This window comes from Lampetra fluviatilis, chromosome 59 (assembly GCF_964198595.1).
Source record: "Lampetra fluviatilis chromosome 59, kcLamFluv1.1, whole genome shotgun sequence".
NCBI classification, from domain to species: Eukaryota; Metazoa; Chordata; class Hyperoartia; order Petromyzontiformes; family Petromyzontidae; genus Lampetra; species Lampetra fluviatilis.
This window is the reverse complement of record NC_136333.1, coordinates 3,336,882-3,357,236: the sequence shown is the minus strand read 5'-3', so window position 1 is coordinate 3,357,236 and position 20,355 is coordinate 3,336,882. Positions and strand designations below refer to the sequence as shown.

At 53.8% G+C, this 20,355-nt stretch overlaps 1 protein-coding gene across 1 annotated transcript in view; it reads left to right on the top strand.

Annotated features, from left to right (window-relative positions):
- The window catches only part of LOC144950729 (fibroblast growth factor 10-like), a 34,516-nt gene that overhangs the window by 4,742 nt on the left and 9,419 nt on the right, over positions 1-20,355 (top strand). Inside the window, exon 2 of the mRNA XM_078880802.1 lies at positions 7,872-8,045. Coding sequence (XP_078736928.1) covers positions 7,872-8,045 — 174 coding nt within the window. The remainder of the gene's footprint in view (positions 1-7,871; positions 8,046-20,355) is intronic.

Here is a 20,355-nt window from a genome sequence, read left to right as displayed (position 1 = left end):
ATGCGATGTTTGGCAGATTTCGAGATGCTGGGACGTTCGTTTTAAAAGCCAGCGACCCCGTGCACATCCATAAAGCCTAATCCTTAATCGGGGCTAAACCCTCTATGGGGGTTCACGGTTTGTCAACTTAATTTCAAATAATGGAAACGATCTCATTCGTTGGTGCATCGTTAGATTTGTGATGAGAAAGAGAGACATTCCTGTGAATCTTTCATCGCTTGGCCTCACACCGCCTCGCTTGCAACCGCTTAACATCTGTGTGTGTGTGTGGGGGAGGGGGTGTTTTTCCCATTGGTTAACGCTTTCACGGGTTAATTTGCGTGATCCTAATCCCTTGCGTCTGTGCGCGGCGCGTGGAAAGTTCCGTGCTGCGGCCGTGAACTCGGTAAATCTCCGCACCCCTGACAAAGTTTCACGGCGACGGAATAATCCGCCGCAGAAACACGCACGAGGGGCAGAGGTCGCAAACGGGTTTTGATTCCTTACCCGTACCCGGCCGCACCAGGGTCGTAAACGGGTACCCGTACCCGGCCGTACCCGTACCCTACCCGTACCCGGCCGGGTACCCGGCCGGGTACGGGTAGGGTACGGGTATCGGGTACCTGATTGCGACCTCTGGGATGAAGCCATGTTGCAGGCGTGGATGGGTTGATTCTAGGAACTTGAATTGTGAGAAGAGACAAGACGTTGGGAAATGAGTGACAGACGGTGACTCACCAGTGACTCACGGCCTTCTCACTCATTGGTTGGGGTGAGTCACGTGCGGCTACCCGTACCCGGCCGCACCAGGGTCGCAAACGGGTACCCGTACCCGGCCGTACCCTACCCGGACCCGGCCAGGTACGTACGGGTAGGGTACGGGTATCGGGTACCTGATTGCGACCTCTGGGATGAAGCCACGTTGCAGGCGCGGGTGGGTTGATTCTAGGAACTTGAATTGTGAGAAGAGACAAGACGTTGGGAAATGAGTGACAAACGGCGACTCACCAGTGACTCACGGCCTTCTGACTCATTGGTTGGGGTGAGTCACGTGCGGCTACCCGTACCCGGCCGCACCAGGGTCGCAAACGGGTAGCCGTACCCGTACCCGGCCGGGTACGGGTAGCCGGGTATCGGGTAGGGTACGGGTATCGGGTGCCCGGTTGCGACCTCTGCCATGGGGTTATGCCCTCGGCATCTCTTGACCCAGTGTAGTTGTAGCCGTTTGTTCGCGAGAGCTGCCTACTGAGTCCTATGACGTTTTTGAGAAGAGTCCAACCGCTACATTGGCTTATGTTGGATGGTCCCAACCTCAGCTAATGATGAGTCGCGTGGGAAGTCCGCCCGCAGGGTCTTGCGCGAGGGGGCAGCGACACTCCGTCCTGCGTACGGATGGAACAGATGGCGATTCATCCACTTGCTGTGCCACCTCCTGTTGGCGAGCCAGGGTATGGCACCTCTTCGATGCCCGCGAGAAGGGCGTTTCACAACATCTATCCGTGATGCACGAACCCTCGCTGCCTCCTATCCCTCCATCCCTCCTTCTCCCCATCTACTCCCTCCCTCCTCTGCCTCCATCCCTCCATCCATCCTTCTCCCCATCTCCTCCCTCCCTCCTCTCCCTCCCTCCATCCCTCCTTCTCCCCATCTACTCCCTCCCTCCTCTCCCTCCCTCCATCCCTCCTTCTCCCCATCTACTCCCTCCCTCCTCTGCCTCCATCCCTCCATCCATCCTTCTCCCCATCTCCTCCCTCCCTCCTCTCCCTCCCTCCATCCCTCCTTCTCCCCATCTACTCCCTCCCTCCTCTCCCTCCCTCCATCCCTCCTTCTCCCCATCTATTCCCTCCCTCCTCTGCCTCCATCCCTCCTTCTCCCCATCTCCTCCCTCCCTCCTCTCCCTCCCTCCATCCCTCCTTCTCCCCATCTACTCCCTCCCTCCTCTGCCTCCATCCCTCCATCCATCCTTCTCCCCATCTCCTCCCTCCTATCCCTCCATCCCTCCTCCCCATCTACTCCCTCCCTCCTCTGCCTCCATCCCTCCATCCCTCCTTCTCCCCATCCCATCTCTCCCTCCTCTCCCTCCCTCCATCCCTCCTTCTCCCCATCTCCTCCCTCCCTCCCTCCTCTCCCTCCCTCCTCTCCCTCTATCCCTCCCCCTCCTACTCCCCATCTCCTTTATTTTACGATCAGTGGAAACAAGAAGATTCTCGGTGTAGTCGGCACTTTGCTTCGTTCATCATTTCGTAATTTTTTTTTAACTTTGTTTTACGTAAACCCCCACCTCTCGCTCACTCACTCGCTCACTCTCTCGCTCACTCTCTCGCTCACTCTCTCGTTCACTCTCCTGCTCACTCTCCCGCTCACTCTCTCGCTCACCCTCTCGCTCACTCTCCCGCTCACTCTCCCGCTCACTCTCTCGCTCACTCTCCCGCTCACTCTCTCGCTCACTCTCTCGCTCACTCTCTCGCTCACTCTCTCGCTCACTTTCTCGCTCACTCTCTCGCTCACTCTCTCGCTCACTCTCTCGCTCACTCTCTCGTTCTGCATGCTGCCCTTCTCGCAGTCCGACGGCCTCCGACGTGTAGCTCGTATCAGCATGCAGAGCTCCCCGTCATCTGCCACCGAGCACACGGCCTCCTCCATCGCCCACTGCTCTCCTCCCTCTCCCCTCTCCCTTCCTCCTCTCCCTCCCTCCTTTTTTATATGATCAGAAGCATTTGAAAGATGCTCGGATTTTCGGCACTTTGCTTCGTTCGTAATGTCGTTATTTATTTATTTTTCCTTGCTTTTATGCCCCCTTTTTAAATTAAATATATCACGTGGTTTCCCCGTGTAACATGAATCCCATTGTGTGCCACTGTGTTCATAGACACCAACAAGAACAAATCCACCCTCAAAATCTCATCACCAGATACCTGCAATCGTCACATTACACAAAGCACCCTCGATAGCCCAACGCGTCGAGAAAGATGCGTCAACCCCCGTCAACTAATCGGACCGAAATTCCAGTAAAATTATGGCAGAAACCAGGGCCTTGAAGATGCGACAATGGTTGGGTAGGCCGCTCCCTTCAATTGTGAATTTTCTGGCCAGTTTGGCATTGTTCATCATGAAGTCCGTCAACCCCTCTATACGCTTGGTACCCTCGTTCCCCCTATATCCAAAAAAGAAGAATCGTGGGTGAGAAATGAAGATTTAATTTCAGTAGGATATTTCGTAGCAGCTTACAGAGCGAGTCGAGGCTTTTGCGGTGTACGTATTGACGCGCCACTGTTTCGAGCTCACCACAGAATACGCATTCCGGATTTGTCTCTGTGAAAAGTGCCAGAAATGTGTTCGTGGTCAGTCCAATGGGCAATGCTCCAGCTCGGACCACCGTGGCGTTTGTACGATGGATTGGAGTGAAACAACTCCCCAATGAGGCTTCACGCGATCGCTGTAGGGCATCGTGTCCCTCCAAGCGTCGCGTTTGCGTGACGTTATTATGTTCTTCTTCTTGGTTCTTTCGGTAAAGTCACGTAGAAGGGAAGTAATAAAATAATTAAAATAAAACATAAAAAAATCATTCGGCCACAACGCAAGCAGCCGTCCTCAACCTTCTACGTGACTTTACCGAAAGAACCAAGAAGATGAATCCCTGCAGTCACGAAAGCTTGAAATCGAAATTTAACGTTATTATTTGTTGATGGTGGAATTTGACCATTTGTGCGTACAGTTTCCTCCGCTGTGCATCTGAGAAGCACCCCTCCTGGTCATTCCCTGAGGTGTGCCCCCAGCGCTGCTGTGAAGAAGAGAGGCGAGTGTGCTTCCTTGCTGGGACGACACTCAGTTTTGGTGGCACTGGACCACCGCTAGATGACTCGTCACCAGCACTCACAGAAGGCTTGCTCCCCACTGCTGTTGAGAAAGACCTTACCAATAGGGTTTTCCACCTTTTTTCTGGCAACAAAACTGACACCTTTTGCAAGGAGTCACGTTAACATTAACCGCAATACTTGCAGTCAAATGCAAACAAAAACACAACACTCTGATAGTTTATGCATTGTCTTTGAAACTGATTGGTCCACACCAGAGACAGCTTTCTTTGGAGCCTCGTCTCAAACGGTGTTAGACCAGATGACGCCAAAAGGCGCACAGTTTAAAGACAACGCACTACCAGAGTAATAAGGGCTCGGGGTGAGCAGCTACCCCATGGGACCTCCTTTGCCAGTACCAACATATATTGGTACATTTTGGTACTGCCAAAGGAGGTCCCATGATGAGAAAGACCTTCTTACTTCATTCACAAGCTTTGCAGCGAGTCTCACCGAGTGCATTCAGGTCATTGCAGTTGTCTCGGTAGGGAGAAACCACTGCCCCTCCGTGCCTGGTCTCACCAAATCGCCCACCCTCTTGAGACGTGCATCCACCATGCGTTTCTCTGCATGGCAGGGCCCACGAAAGAGGGGAGTGCCATGGTGGGGTTCCGTAACAGCGGCTCGTGAGCTAATTCCGATGTTGACCGGGATTTATTCAGTCGGGCGGTGACAAGCGAACCCCAGGTATGTATGAAACTCCTGTAGAAGTGGGGAATCTGCGCGAGTGGAATACCCGTAATGTTCATGAAGAGGAGCTGCTTGCTGCACTGAAGCCCCCCCCCCCCCCCCCCAGGTCATTTAGAAAAACAAATGTCCTGTGGGACACCACACCTACCTACACTCACACTCACCTACACAAACTAACACAGACTAACAAAGACAAAGATCCCCCGTATAGCCTTAACGGGCTGTTGGGGCAAGTGCTGTTAGCGAGTAGCACCTATTAAGGCCGGCACGGCACACGAGGGGGTGGGTGGCCATCACCTCGCCCGACCGCCTTTGTCTCCCCAGTGGCGATGTTTACTACACCGCACCAGGTACTCAATTGAGGCTGCACACACACACACACACCCGCACACACACCCGCACCACACAACCCCCATCCACCCCATCTCCTCCTCCCCATGCCATCATCGTAAGCTCCATCGCCAAAGTCTCCTCTCACCCCCCGCTCCCCCATCACCCCCCACACCCCCCACACACCCCCCCCCCCGCTCCCCCATCACCCCCCACACCCCCCACACACCCCCCCCCGCTCCCCCATCACCCCCCCACACACCCCCCCCCCCGCTCCCCCATCACCCTCCACACCCCCCCCCACACCCCCCACACACCCCCCCCCGCTCCCCCATCACCCCCCCCACACCCCCCCCCCGCTCCCCCATCACCCCCCCACACCCCCCCCCCCGCTCCCCCATCACCCCCCCACACCCCCCCCCCCCGCTCCCCCATCACCCCCCACACCCCCCCCCCGCTCCCCCATCACCCCCCACACCCCCCCCCCCGCTCCCCCATCACCCCCCACACCCCCCCCCCCCGCTCCCCCATCACCCCCCCACACACCCCCCCCCCCCGCTCCCCCATCACCCCCCACACCCCCCCCCCCGCTCCCCCATCACCCCCCACACCCCCCCCCCGCTCCCCCATCACCCCCCCACACCCCCCCCCCGCTCCCCCATCACCCCCCACACCCCCCCCCCCGCTCCCCCATCACCCCCCACACCCCCCCCCCGCTCCCCCATCACCCCCCCCCACCCCCCCACACCCCCCCCCCCCGCTCCCCCATCACCCCCCACACCCCCCCCCCCCCGCTCCCCCATCACCCGCCCGGTAAACGCGTCGTGTATGAATAAATCGACTCGCTGAGCGCTCCACTCACGGCGACCTGAGCCCTGCAGCAGCAGCAGCAGCAGGAGGAGGAGGATGATGATGGTGATGGTGATGATGGTGGTGATGGGGCATCAGCTGATTCTCGCAGCGTGCGGTCGGAGCAAAGCTCAGCCATGAAGAGGCGGCATCATCAGCTCCTCCTGCTGCTGCTGCTGCTGCTGCTGGCCGCGCTCGCTCTGTGGACCTCGGCCAGAGGCCCCTTGGCTCACGATTTGACTTCCAAACCGGGAGCAGCTGCAGGAGCAGCAGCAGCAGCAGCATTCGGACCAGCTGGAGTACCATCATCATCATCAGCAGCGGCAGCAGCATCTTTAGCACTGCCATCATCATCATCACCAACACCATCATCAGTAGCAGCAGCAGCATTCGGACCAGCTGGAGTACCATCATCATCATCATCAGCGGCGGCAGCATCTTTAGCACTGCCATCATCATCATCATCACCAACACCATCATCAGTAGCAGCAGCAGCATTCGGACCAGCTGGAGTACCATCATCATCATCAGCAGCGGCAGCATCTTTAGCACTGCCATCATCATCATCATCACCAACACCATCATCAGTAGCAGCAGCAGCATTCGGACCAGCTGGAGTACCATCATCATCATCAGCAGCGGCAGCAGCATCTTTAGCACTGCCATCATTATCATCATCATCATCATCACCAACACCATCATCAGTAGCAGCAGCAGCATTCGGACCAGCTGGAGTACCATCATCATCATCAGCAGCGGCAGCAGCATCTTTAGCACTGCCATCATCATCATCATCACCAACACCATCATCAGTAGCAGCAGCAGCATTCGGACCAGCTGGAGTACCATCATCATCATCAGCAGCGGCAGCATCTTTAGCACTGCCATCATCATCATCATCACCAACACCATCATCAGTAGCAGCAGCAGCATTCGGACCAGCTGGAGTACCATCATCATCATCAGCAGCGGCAGCAGCATCTTTAGCACTGCCATCATTATCATCATCATCATCATCACCAACACCATCATCAGTAGCAGCAGCAGCATTCGGACCAGCTGGAGTACCATCATCATCATCAGCAGCGGCAGCAGCATCTTTAGCACTGCCATCATCATCATCATCACCAACACCATCATCAGTAGCAGCAGCAGCATTCGGACCAGCTGGAGTACCATCATCATCATCAGCAGCGGCAGCAGCATCTTTAGCACTGCCATCATTATCATCATCATCATCAACACCATCATCAGTAGCAGCAGCAGCATTCGTACCAGCTGTAGTACCATCATCATCAGCAGCAGCGGCAGCATCTTTAGCACTGCCATCATCATCATCGTCACCACTACCAACATCATCATCATCATCAGCCGCTGGATCATCATTCGTACCAGCAGTAGCACCGTCACGATCATCAGCTGCATCATCATCATCATCAACACCACCACTGCCAACAGCACTATCACCACCATCACTACAATCACCACCATCACCTCCATCATCATCACCACCATCACCACCATCACTACCACCACCACCACCATCATCATCACCACCACCACCACCAGCACCATCATCACTACCACCAGCACCATCATCACCATCACCACCACCACCACCATCACCACCACCATCACCACCACCACCATCACCACCATCACCATCACCACCACCATCACCACCACCACCATCACCACCATCATCACCATCACCACCACCATCACCACCACCATCACCACCACCACCATCACCACCATCATCACCACCATCACCACCACCATCACCACCACCACCATCACCACCATCACCATCACCACCACCATCACCACCACCACCATCACCACCATCATCACCATCACCACCACCATCACCACCACCATCACCACCACCACCATCACCACCATCACCACCACCATCACCACCACCACCATCACCACCATCATCACCACCACCACCACCATCACCATCTAGGATCGGAGCTGAATCGCGACGCCACCGCCGCCGTAGCGGAGATGAGAAGGAACAGCGCCCCGAGTCTGTCTCCCCTCTCTCGACGACGACGACGACAACGACGACGGCGGTGGAGGAGGAGGAGGAGGAGCAGCAGCAGGTGGGGGAGGTGGGCGACGAAAAGGGGAGACAAAGGCGGCCGCGGCGAGGGTCCACAGCGGGTGACGTCACCTCCGCGCCCCCCCACGTGGCGGGCCGCGTGGCCCGCAGCGGCTACCGGCACTTGCGGGACGACGTGAGGTGTAGGAAGCTCTACGCGGCCACCGAATTCTTCCTCAACATCGACGGGAAGGGCAACGTGACGGGCACGAGGACTAGCGACTGCAAGCACAGTGAGTTGTTGACGTCGACACCACCGCCATCAATGTCACCATCACCACCGCAGTCACCACCGCCAATGTCACCACCGTCACCACCGATGTTACCACCATCACCACCACCGCCACCAACACCACCATCACCACCACCATCAACACCACCGCCACTATATTGACCACCACCACCATCACCACCACCACCATCACCACCACCCCCCCACTATATTGACCACCACCACCATCACCACCATCACCACCACCACTACCACCACTATATTGACCACCACCACCATCACCACCATCACCACCACCACTACCACCACTATATTGACCACCACCACCATCACCACCACCACCAACACCACCATCACCACCACCATCACCACCACCACCAACACCACCATCACCATCACCACCACCACCACCATCACCACCACCACCATCACCACCGCCACCATCATCACCACCACCATCACCACCACCACCACCACCCTCACCACCACCAACACCACCACCATCACCACCACCACCATCACCACCACCACCACCAACACCACCATCACTATATTCACCACCACCACCATCACCGCCATCATCATCACCACCACCCTCACCACCACCACCACCATCATCATCACCACCATCACCACCACCACCACCACCACCATCACCACCACCACCATCACCACCGCCACCATCATCACCACCACCATCACCACCACCACCACCACCCTCACCACCACCAACACCACCACCATCACCACCACCACCATCACCACCACCAACACCAACACCACCATCACTATATTCACCACCACCACCACCATCATCACCACCACCATCATCACCACCACCACCCTCACCACCACCACCACCACCATCATCACCACCACCACCATCATCACCACCACCATCATCACCACCACCACCCTCACCACCACCACCCTCACCACCACCATGATCACCACCACCATCATCACCACCACCATCACCACCACCACCATCATCACCACCACCATCATCACCACCACCATCATCACCACCACCATCATCACCACCACCATCATCATCACCACCACCACCCTCACCATCACCACCATCATCACCACCACCATCACCACCACCACCACCATCATCACCACCACCATCATCACCACCACCATCATCACCACCACCACCATCATCACCACCACCACCACCCTCACCACCACCACCACCATCATCACCACCACCATCATCACCACCACCATCATCACCACCACCACCCTCACCACCACCACCACCACCATCATCACCACCACCATCACCACCACCAACACCACCACCACTATATTCACCACCACCACCATCATCACCACCACCATCATCACCACCACCATCATCACCACCACCACCCTGACCATCACCACCATCATCACCACCACCACCATCACCACCACCATCACCACCACTATCTGTGTAGCTACGCTGCCGCATGCAAAGCTGCTTGTGATCCAGCAGACGTGGAGGTAGTGGCGAGGGTTGGTGGACCACACAGAGATGGCGCGCGCCTCTCCCTTCTCCGGAGAAGGCGGTGCAGCCCAGTGTGCACGAATCTCCATCGGATCTTAACTGATTGTTGTTCACGTTAATGGTGACTTGCAGACCGCCGTCCACTCACTGGCGTTGACCGTGTATCTTGTGTTCTCCACAGGGAATGCTTTATTTGCTCGGCTGCGGGCTTCCTGCTTCTACATACTATTAACATGCCCTCCCTTTGTTAACGCTACCCCATACCCCCTCCCTTTGATGCTGCTAATCCTGCATAATGCATGGACATAATATGACTTTGAAACCGCCCCCCAGCCCACCTCCTACGCATTTCCCCTAAATATGCTAAATTCCTCTTGATATGTAAAATGCTTTTGTCAAGGCACTTTCCTCCACCGCCAACCCAGCTTATAAATATGCTAAATTCCTCTTGATATGCAAATTATTTTGTCAAGGCGCTCTCCCCCCCTCCAACCCAGCTTAAAAAAGACGCTCCAAGCCTGGGGTGTGTCATTCAGACTCTTGTCTTCTCGACAGACCTGTTCTTCACCTGAGGACGGCTGCTTGCGTTGTGGCCGAAACGTCGTGAGAATTGTATTTTGTTATGTTTTATTTGTATTATTTTATTACTTCCCTTCTACGTGACTTTACCGAAAGAACCAAGAAGATGAATCTCCATCCGTTCCGTCCGCGTGGGATAGAGTGCGTCTCAGTGTGTGTGTGTGGGGGAGCGGTGGTGCAGCGGTTAGCGCTACGCTGCGCTATGAATCAGACGACACGGGATCGATTCGCGCTCAACGCCAACACCGGTGACGATTACCTAAACCGGTCCCGGGCCCTCCCCTAGGTCGACTCAACCTCAAATGAGTACCTGGTGCGGTACGTAAACATCGCCACTAGGGAGACAAAGGCGGTCGGGCGTGGTGCTGGCCACCCACCCCCTCGTGTGCCGTTCCGGCCTTCATAGGTGCTCGCTAACAGCACTTGCCCCTACAGTCTGTTAAGGCTATACGGGGGATGTTTGTCTTCTGTGTCTCTCTCTCTGCTTGTGTGTCTGTCTGCGTGTACCTGATGAAGGTTGCTTGTGCTGCAATCGAAACGTCGAATTATTATTATTATTACATTTATTTTCTTTCTACGCGACTTCACCGAAAGAACCAAAGAGTAATTGGTGCAGTCACGAAAGCTTCAGATACATTTCGATTTAAAGTTTTCGTGACTGCAGGGGATTCATCTTCTTGGTTCTTTCCGTAAAGTCACGTAGAATGGAAATAATGAAATAATAAAAATAAAACATAATAAAATTCTCACGACGTTTCGGCCACAGACCCGTTCTTCACCTGAGGACGGCCGCTTGCTTTGTGCACGAAACGTCGTGAGAATTATTTTATGATGTTTTATTTTTATTATTTTATTACTTCCATCCTACGTGACTTTACCGAAAGAAACAAGAAGAGGCTTCAGATGCAGTTTGTTCGCCCCCCCCCCTCGTTCACACGAGTGGGGCTCCTCCCGCGTGTAGGAGCCAATCGGCAGTTCTCCGTGAACTCCTTCGTAGAGTGATAGAACCGCAGAGCTCGGGCAATGGTTTGCCAACTCACGAACGCCGGATCGTCGCAGGGTGCCCTCTGCTGCTGCTGCCTTGCCCCTCCGCGTCTGTGGTTCCTCCTCCTCCGTCGTCATATCTCTCTCTGAGTCGTCCCTCTCTCTCTCTCTCTGAGTCGTCCTCTCTCTCTCTCTGAGTCGTCCTCTCTCTGAGTCGTCCTCTCTCTCTCTGAGTCGTCCTCTCTCTCTCTGAGTCGTCCTCTTTCTTTCTCTTTCTCTCTGAGTCGTCCTCTCTCTCTCTCTCTCTCTGAGTCGTCCTCTCTCTGAGTCGTCCTCTCTCTCTCTGAGTCGTCCTCTCTCTCTCTGAGTCGTCCTCTCTTTCTCTCTCTCTCTGAGTCGTCCTCTCTCTGAGTCGTCCTCTCTCTCTCTGAGTCGTCCTCTCTCTTTCTCTCTCTGAGTCGTCCTCTCTCTTTCTCTCTCTGAGTCGTCCTCTCTCTCTCTGAGTCGTCCTCTCTTTCTCTGAGTCGTCCTCTCTCTCTCTGAGTCGTCCTCTCTCTCTCTGAGTCGTCCTCTCTCTCTCTGAGTCGCCCTCTCTCTCTCTCTCTGAGTCGCCCTCTCTCTCTCTCTGAGTCGTCCTCTCTCTCTCTCTGAGTCGTCCTCTTTCTCTCTCTCTGAGTCGTCCTCTTTCTCTCTCTCTGAGTCGTCCTCTTTTTCTCTCTCTGAGTCGTCCTCTTTCTCTCTCTCTGAGTCGTCCTCTTTCTCTCTCTCTGAGTCGTCCTCTTCTCTCTCTCTGAGTCGCCCTCTTTCTCTCTCTCTGAGTCGTCCTCTTTCTCTCTCTCTGAGTCGTCCTCTTTCTCTCTCTCTGAGTCGTCCTCTCTCTCTCTCTCTGAGTCGTCCTCTCTCTCTCTGAGTCGTCCTCTCTCTCTCTGAGTCGCCCTCTCTCTCTCTGTCTGAGTCGTCCTCTTTCTCTCTCTCTGAGTCGTCCTCTCTCTCTCTGAGTCGTCCTCTCTCTCTCTGTCTGAGTCGTCCTCTTCTCTCTCTCTGAGTCGTCCTCTCTCTCTCTGAGTCGCCCTCTCTCTCTCTGTCTGAGTCGTCCTCTTCTCTCTCTCTGAGTCGTCCTCTTTCTCTCTCTCTAAGTCGTCCTCTCTCTCTCTCTCTGAGTCGCCCTCTCTCTCTCTGAGTCGTCCTCTCTCTCTCTGAGTCGTCCTCTCTCTCTCTGAGTCGCCCTCTCTCTCTCTGAGTCGTCCTCTCTCTCTCTGAGTCGTCCCTCTCTCTCTCTGAGTCGCCCTCTCTCTCTCTGAGTCGCCCTCTCTCTCTCTGAGTCGTCCTCTCTCTCTCTGAGTCGTCCTCTCTCTCTCTGAGTCGCCCTCTCTCTCTCTGAGTCGTCCTCTCTCTCTCTGAGTCGTCCCTCTCTCTCTCTGAGTCGTCCTCTCTCTCTCTGAGTCGCCCTCTCTCTCTCTGAGTCGTCCCTCTCTCTCTCTGAGTCGTCCTCTCTCTCTCTGAGTCGCCCTCTCTCTCTCTGAGTCGTCCTCTCTCTCTCTGAGTCGTCCTCTCTCTCTCTGAGTCGCCCTCTCTCTCTCTGAGTCGCCCTCTCTCTCTGAGTCGTCCTCTCTCTCTCTGAGTCGTCCTCTCTCTCTCTGAGTCGTCCTCTCTCTCTCTGAGTCGCCCTCTCTCTCTGAGTCGTCCTCTCTCTCTCTGAGTCGTCCTCTCTCTCTCTGAGTCGTCCTCTCTCTCTCTGAGTCGTCCTCTCTCTCTCTGAGTCGTCCTCTCTCTCTCTGAGTCGTCCTCTCTCTCTCTCTGAGTCGTCCTCCCTCTCTCTGAGTCGTCCTCTCTCTCTCTGAGTCGTCCTCTCTCTCTGAGTCGTCCTCCCTCTCTCTGAGTCGTCCTCTCTCTCTCTCTGAGTCGTCCTCCCTCTCTCTGAGTCGTCCTCTCTCTCTCTGAGTCGCCCTCTCTCTCTCTGAGTCGTCCTCTCTCTCTGAGTCGTCCTCTCTCTCTCTGAGTCGTCCTCTCTCTCTGAGTCGTCCTCCCTCTCTCTGAGTCGTCCTCTCTCTCTCTCTGAGTCGTCCTCCCTCTCTCTGAGTCGTCCTCTCTCTCTCTGAGTCGTCCTCTCTCTCTCTCTGAGTCGTCCTCCCTCTCTCTGAGTCGTCCTCTCTCTCTCTGAGTCGTCCTCTCTCTCTGAGTCGTCCTCCCTCTCTCTGAGTCGTCCTCTCTCTCTCTCTGAGTCGTCCTCTCTCTCTCTGAGTCGTCCTCTCTCTCTCTGAGTCGCTCCTCTCTCTCTGAGTCGTCCTCTCTCTCTCTGAGTCGTCCTCTCCTCTCTCTGAGTCGTCCTCTCTCTCTCTGAGTCGTCCTCTCTCTCTCTGAGTCGTCCTCTCTCTCTCTGAGTCGTCCTCTCTCTCTCTGAGTCGTCCTCTCTCTCTGAGTCGTCCTCTCTCTCTCTGAGTCGTCCTCTCTCTCTCTGAGTCGTCCTCCTCTCTCTCTGAGTCGTCCTCTTCTCTCTCTGAGTCGTCCTCTCTCTCTCTGAGGTCGTCCTCTCTCTCTCTGAGTCGTCCTCTCTCTCGCAGTGAGTCGCCCTCTCTCTCTCTCTGAGTCGTCCTCTATCTCTCTGAGTAGTCTCTCTGAGTCGTCCTCTCTCTCTCTGAGTCGTCCTCTCTCTCTCTGAGTCGTCCTCTCTCTCTCTGAGTCGTCCTCTCTCTCTCTGAGTCGTCCTCTCTCTCTCTGAGTCGTCCTCTCTCTCTCTGAGTCGTCCTCTCTCTCTCTGAGTCGTCCTCTCTCTCTGAGTCGTCCTCTCTCTCTCTGAGTCGCCCTCTCTCTCTCTGAGTCGTCCTCTCTCTCTCTGAGTCGCCCTCTCTCTCTCTCTGAGTCGTCCTCTCTCTCTCTCTGAGTCGTCCTCTCTCTCTCTCTGAGTCGTCCTCTCTCTCTCTGAGTCGTCCTCTCTCTCTCTGAGTCGTCCTCTCTCTCTCTGAGTCGCCCTCTCTCTCTCTGAGTCGTCCTCTCTCTCTCTGAGTCGTCCTCTCTCTCTCTGAGTCGCCCTCTCTCTCTCTGAGTCGTCCTCTCTCTCTCTGAGTCGTCCTCTCTTTCTCTGAGTCGTCCTCTCTCTCTCTGAGTCGTCCTCTCTCTCTCTGAGTCGTCCTCTCTCTCTCTGAGTCGTCCTCTCTTTCTCTGAGTCGTCCTCTGTCTCTCTGAGTCGTCCTCTGTCTCTCTGAGTCGTCCTCTCTCTCTCTGAGTCGTCCTCTTTCTCTCTCTGAGTCGTCCTCTGTCTCTCTGAGTCGTCCTCTCTCTCTGTGAGTCGTCCTCTCTTTCTCTGAGTCGTCCTCTCTCTCTCTGAGTCGCCCTCTCTCTCTCTCTGAGTCGTCCTCTTTCTCTCTCTGAGTCGTCCTCTGTCTCTCTGAGTCGTCCTCTCTCTCTGTGAGTCGTCCTCTCTTTCTCTGAGTCGTCCTCTCTCTCTCTGAGTCGCCCTCTCTCTCTCTGAGTCGTCCTCTCTCTCTCTGAGTCGCCCTCTCTCTCTCTGAGTCGTCCTCTCTCTCTCTGAGTCGTCCTCTCTCTCTCTGAGTCGTCCTCTCTCTCTCTGAGTCGTCCTCTCTCTCTCTGAGTCGTCCTCTCTCTCTCTGAGTCGTCCTCTCTCTCTCTGAGTCGTCCTCTCTCTCTCTGAGTCGTCCTCTCTCTCTCTGAGTCGCCCTCTTTCTCTCGTGTACCGTGCGGCGATACGCTGCAAGTCGAGACTGTTGTTGTTATTATTATTAAACTGTAACTCGTTACGAGGAGTGTGTTCCAGATGGCCACGAGCCTCGACTCGCGGTGGGATGCAACACGTGACCCTGTTTATGGGATCCCCTGTTTATGGGATCCCCTATTAAGTTGACACGTGTCGTGGCCGTGCGTTTGGGGAGCGGTGGCGCAGCGGTTAGCGCGCTGCGCTCCGAAACCAGCCCCTCCCCCCCCACCACCTCCACCCGCGGAGTTCGATTCCCAGCTCACGGCTGCCAACACCACCAGCGACGATTATCTGAACCGGTACTGGGCCTCCCCGAGGTTGACTCAGCCTCAAATGAGCTGCTGGTGCCGTGTGTGGTAAGCATCGCCACTGGGGGAGACAAAGGCGGCCGGGCGTGGTGCTGGCCACCCACCCCCTCGTGTGCCACCAGTGCCACTGCTATTCAGTGGCCTAAAATAAAATGTTTCGCTCCGGATGATCGCCGCAAAGTAAGACCTGCGTTTTGATGTAGTGCGCTGATCTTAAAGGTGCATTGAAAAATGTTGATACTCAGACTGATGCTTCTGCTGTTGTGGAGTGACTCTGCAGCCAGCTACGGCTGCAGAGTTTGGTGGTGCGTGTTGTTGACGTCGTTTATTGTGAAAATTCCGTCACAGTTCCTATGACCGCTGTTTCATTGCTTTCATGGCTTTATTTTGGTGATTTCGAAAAGTGTTTTGGTTTGGCCGTGTTTGTGTTGTTGTAGTACGGAGTTAGACTGATGGCCTTAATCTAAGTTGTCTTGTGGTTGTTGTTGTTGTTGTTTGACTTGCATCCCACTGGGATTTTTGCACACAGCGTTGGTGTACGGTGCTTTTTCTCTGCAATATTTTGCTGTCTTTTCTTGGATTTTCTGTTTGCACTTAGTCACATATTCACTTTAAGATGTTTTCTTGTTCATGTTTTTGTTGTTTTGTTTGTTGCGGTTGCACCCGATTCAAGAGCCGAATGGCTCACAGGGCTACACCTAATCAATGAACTTGAACCAGTGGTGGCCCTCGTGAGGTGCCACTCGCTAACAGCACTTGCCCCGTCCATAAATGACGTCACGCACCTAAGGGGGGGTGGGGTCAGACATTTGTGACGATGTGTGACGAGGGGGGAGGGGGGGGTTGAGAAATGTGACGTCACGTAAAAATGCGCAACTTTAAATAAATGTAGACAACACGTTCTAATTAATTAAATAGATGTTTTAATAAATGTTTTCTCCTACAGCATCAGAGTGCAGCGCCACATTAAATACGCACTACAATGACAATAGTTTAAAGCGATTTGAAGCGTGTTTAATTTTTTTTTTTGGGGGGGGGGGCAGAGCTTTGTGACGTCATATTTGAGGGGGGGGGGGGTCTGACTTTTTGTGACGCCGTGTGACAAGGGGGGGGAGGGGTGGGGGTAAAAAAATCGACCAAAATCGCGTGACGTCATTTATGGTCGGCCCCTTTAGCCTTTTTTTGGTGAGCGGTGGACGCAGCAGTTAACACGCACGCGCCTACAATCCGGCGACATAAAAGCTGAACGACTTTTCACTTTACGAGGTCAGGCTGATCCTGAAATGCGGAGTGGAAAAGCGGCGGTCACCCCCCCCCCCCCCCCACCAGAGGTTGTGAATACACAAACCAGAAGATCGTGGCTATGAAATGTCTCTTCGGCCCCTTGAGACCTTCCCTCCCATGCGCGACACTCGTTGGACTCCACCCTACGGGGGATCGATAGCGGACCCGGACCGATGCCCGTTTGGAATTTGAGCGTTCTCATCGTGTCCTGCGGTTGAGTTGAGTTTGGGTGAGAGTGAGTGAGTGTGTGATTGAGTGAGTATGGGTGAGTGTGAGTGAGTGTGAGTGAGTATGGGTGAGAGTGAGTGAATGTGTGATTGAGTGAGTATGGGTGAGTGTGAGTGAGTGTGAGTGAGTATGGGTGAGAGTGAGTGAATGTGTGATTGAGTGAGTATGGGTGAGTGTGAGTGAGTGTGAGTGAGTATGGGTGAGAGTGAGTGAATGTGTGATTGAGTGAGTATGGGTGAGAGTGAGTGAGTGAACGTGCGATTGAGTGAGTATGGGTGAGTGTGAGTCAATGTGCGATTGAGTGAGTATGGGTGAGAGTGAGTGAATGTGTGATTGAGTGAGTTTGGGTGAGAGTGAGTGAATGTGTGATTGAGTGAGTATGGGTGAGAGTGAATGAATGTGTGATTGAGTGAGTTTGGGTGAGAGTGAGTGAATGTGTGATTGAGTGAGTATGGGTGAGTGTGAGTGAGTGAGTGAGTGTGAGTGAGTATGGGTGAGAGTGAGTGAATGTGTGATTGAGTGAGTATGGGTGAGAGTGAGTGAGTGAACGTGCGATTGAGTGAGTATGGGTGAGTGTGAGTCAATGTGCGATTGAGTGAGTATGGGTGAGAGTGAATGAATGTGTGATTGAGTGAGTTTGGGTGAGAATGAGTGAATGTGTGATTGAGTGAGTATGGGTGAGTGTGAGTGAGTGAGTATGGGTGAGTGTGAGTGAGTATGGGTGAGAGTGAATCAATGTGTGATTGAGTGAGTTTGGGTGAGAGTGAGTCAATGTGCGATTGAGTGAGTGAGTGAGTATGGGTGAGAGTGAGTGAATGTGCGATTGAGTGAGTATGGGTGAGAGTGAGTGAATGTGTGATTGAGTGAGTGAGTGAGTATGGGTGAGAGTGAGTCAATGTGCGATTGAGTGAGTATGGGTGAGAGTGAGTGAATGTGTGATTGAGTGAGTGAGTGAGTATGGGTGAGAGTGAGTCAATGTGCGATTGAGTGAGTATGGGTGAGTGTGAGTGTGTGAGTGAGTGTGTGAGTATGGGTGAGAGTGAGTGAGTTTGAGAGTGTGAGTGAGTGTGTGAGTGAGTGTGAGAGTGTGAGTGAGTGTGTGAGTTAGTATGGGTGAGTGTGAGAGTGTGTGAGTGAGTATGGGTGAGGGTGAGTGAGTGTGAGAGTGAGTGTGTGAGTGAGTATGGGTGAGTGTGAGTGAGTGTGAGAGTGTGAGTGAGTGTGTGAGTGAGTATGGGTGACTGTGAGTGACTATGTGAGTATAGGTGAGTGTGTGAATATGGGTGAGTATGAGTGAATGTGCGATTGAGTGAGTATGGGTGAGTGTGAGTGAGTATGGGGAGTGTGAGTGAGTGAGTGAGTATGAGTGAATGTGCGATTGAGTGAGTATGGGTGAGTGTGAGTGTGTGAGTGAGTATGGGGAGTGTGAGTGAGTGTGTGAGTATGGGTGAGTATGAGTGAGTGTGAATGAGTGTGAGTGTGTGAGTGAGTATGGGTGAGTGTGAGTGAGTATGGGTGAGTATGGGTGAGTGAGTGTGTGAGTATGGGTGAGTGAGTGTGTGAGTATGGGTGAGTAGGAGTGAGTTTGAATGAGTGTGAGTGAGTGTGTGAGTGTGTGAGTGAGTATGGGTGAGTATGGGTGAGTGAGTGTGTGAGTATGGGTGAGTATGGGTGAGTGTGAGTGAGTGTGTGAGTATGGGTGAGTGTGAGTGAATGTGTGAGTATAGGTGAGTATGGGTGAGTGTGAGTGAGTATGGGTGAGTGTGAGTGAGTATGGGTGAGTGAGTGTGTGAGTGAGTATGGGTGAGTGTGAGTATGGGTGAGTGTGAGTGAGTATGGGTGTGAGTGTGTGAGTGAGTATGGGTGAGTGTGTGTGAGTATGGGTGAGTATGGGTGAGTGTGAGTGAGTATGGGTGAGTGTGAGTGAGTATAGGTGAGTATGGGTGAGTGTGAGTGAGTATGGGTGAGTATGGGTGAGTGTGAGTGAGCATGGGTGAGTGTGAGTGAGTATAGGTGAGTATGGGTGAGTGTGAGTGAGTATGGGTGTGAGTGTGTGAGTGAGTATGGGTGAGTGTGTGTGAGTATGGGTGAGTATGGGTGAGTGTCAGTGTGTGTGTGAGAGTGTGTGTGCGTCAATGTGTGTGTCAATGTGTGTGTGTCAATGTGTCATCTCGGTCATCTCGGTCAGTCGACCCGTGGCACCTGCTGGGTCTGCCCGATGACCTCCTGCCAGCGGGCGTTCGACACTTCACGTGGTAGCCTCAAGGTGCACTTGGCCTGGCACAAGCGTCGTGGTGACGTCACCGCTACTTAATGGCGGTTGTTGTTGTTGTTGTTGTGTGCGTGGTTCGTGGGCAGCGAAAACGCAGCGGTCAACCCGGCGACCCGAGTTCGATTCCCCCGCTCACGGCCAACACCGGTGACGATCTCCTGAACCGGTCCTGGGCCTCCTCCCCTAGGTCGACTCAGCCTCAAATGAGTACCAAATGCGATGTGCAAAACAAAGAACAACATCGCCACTAGGGAGACAAAGGCGGCCGAGCGTGGTGTGCCGTGCCGGCCTTCAATCGGTGCTACTCGTTAACGGCACTTGCCCAACAGTCTGTAAGGCTATACGTGGGGGGGGGGGGGGGCTTTGCCTTTGGTTAGCACTGCACTGCGCTACGACAACCGGCCAGCCGAGATCAGTTTTCAGTTTCATTGATTAGGTACGAGCTTTACTACCGGCTTCGCCCGGCCGCCTTTGTCTCCCCAGTGGCGATGTTCACACACCACACCAGTTACTCGTTTGAGGCTGAGTGGACCTAGGGGAGGCCCAGGGACCGGTTCAAATAATCGTCAGCGGTGGTGGCCGTGAGCTGGAATCGAACTCGGGTGGCCGGGTTCGTCTCTGTGTTGTTAATAAATGTTTTCTCCTACAACATCAGAGTGCAGCGCCACTTTAAATACGCACCACAATGACAATAGTTTAAAGCGATTTGAAGCATGTTTTATTTTTTTTGGGGGGGGGCAGGAGGCAGAGCTTTGTGACGGTCATATTTGAGTGGGGGTCTGACTTTTTGTGACGACGTGTGACGAGGGGGGGGGGGTCAAAAATTTATTTACAAAATTTATTGGCAAAGGGGCCGTCCATAAATGACGTCACGCACCTAGGGGGGCGGGTGGGGTCAGACATTTGTGACGATGTGTGACGAGGGGGGGGGGCGGGTGTGAGAAAATGTGACGTCGCATCAAAATGCGCAACTTTAAATAAACATAGACAACACGTTCTATTTAATTAAATCGATTTTTAATAAATGTTTTTCTCCTACAACATCAGAGTGCAGCGCCACATTTAAATACGCACTACAATGACAATAGTTTAAAGCGATTTGAAGCATGTTTCATTTTTTGGGGGGGGGCAGGAGGCAGAGCTTTGTGACGTCATACACACAGATAGACGCCGCGTGACGAAGGGGGGGGTGGGTCATAAATCAACGTGACGTCATTTAGGGACGGCCCCTTGGCTTTGATCGCGTAAGTATGAATGCTTCATCTTCTTGGTTCTTTCGGTAAAGTCACGTAGAAGGGAAGTAAAACATAATAAAGAATATTTTCTTAAAAATAAGATATGTTTATTTTATTATTATTTCCCTACTACATGACGACTTTACCGAAAGAACCAAGAAGATGAATCCCTGCAGTCACGAAAGCTTTACATCGAAAATGTATTATGTTT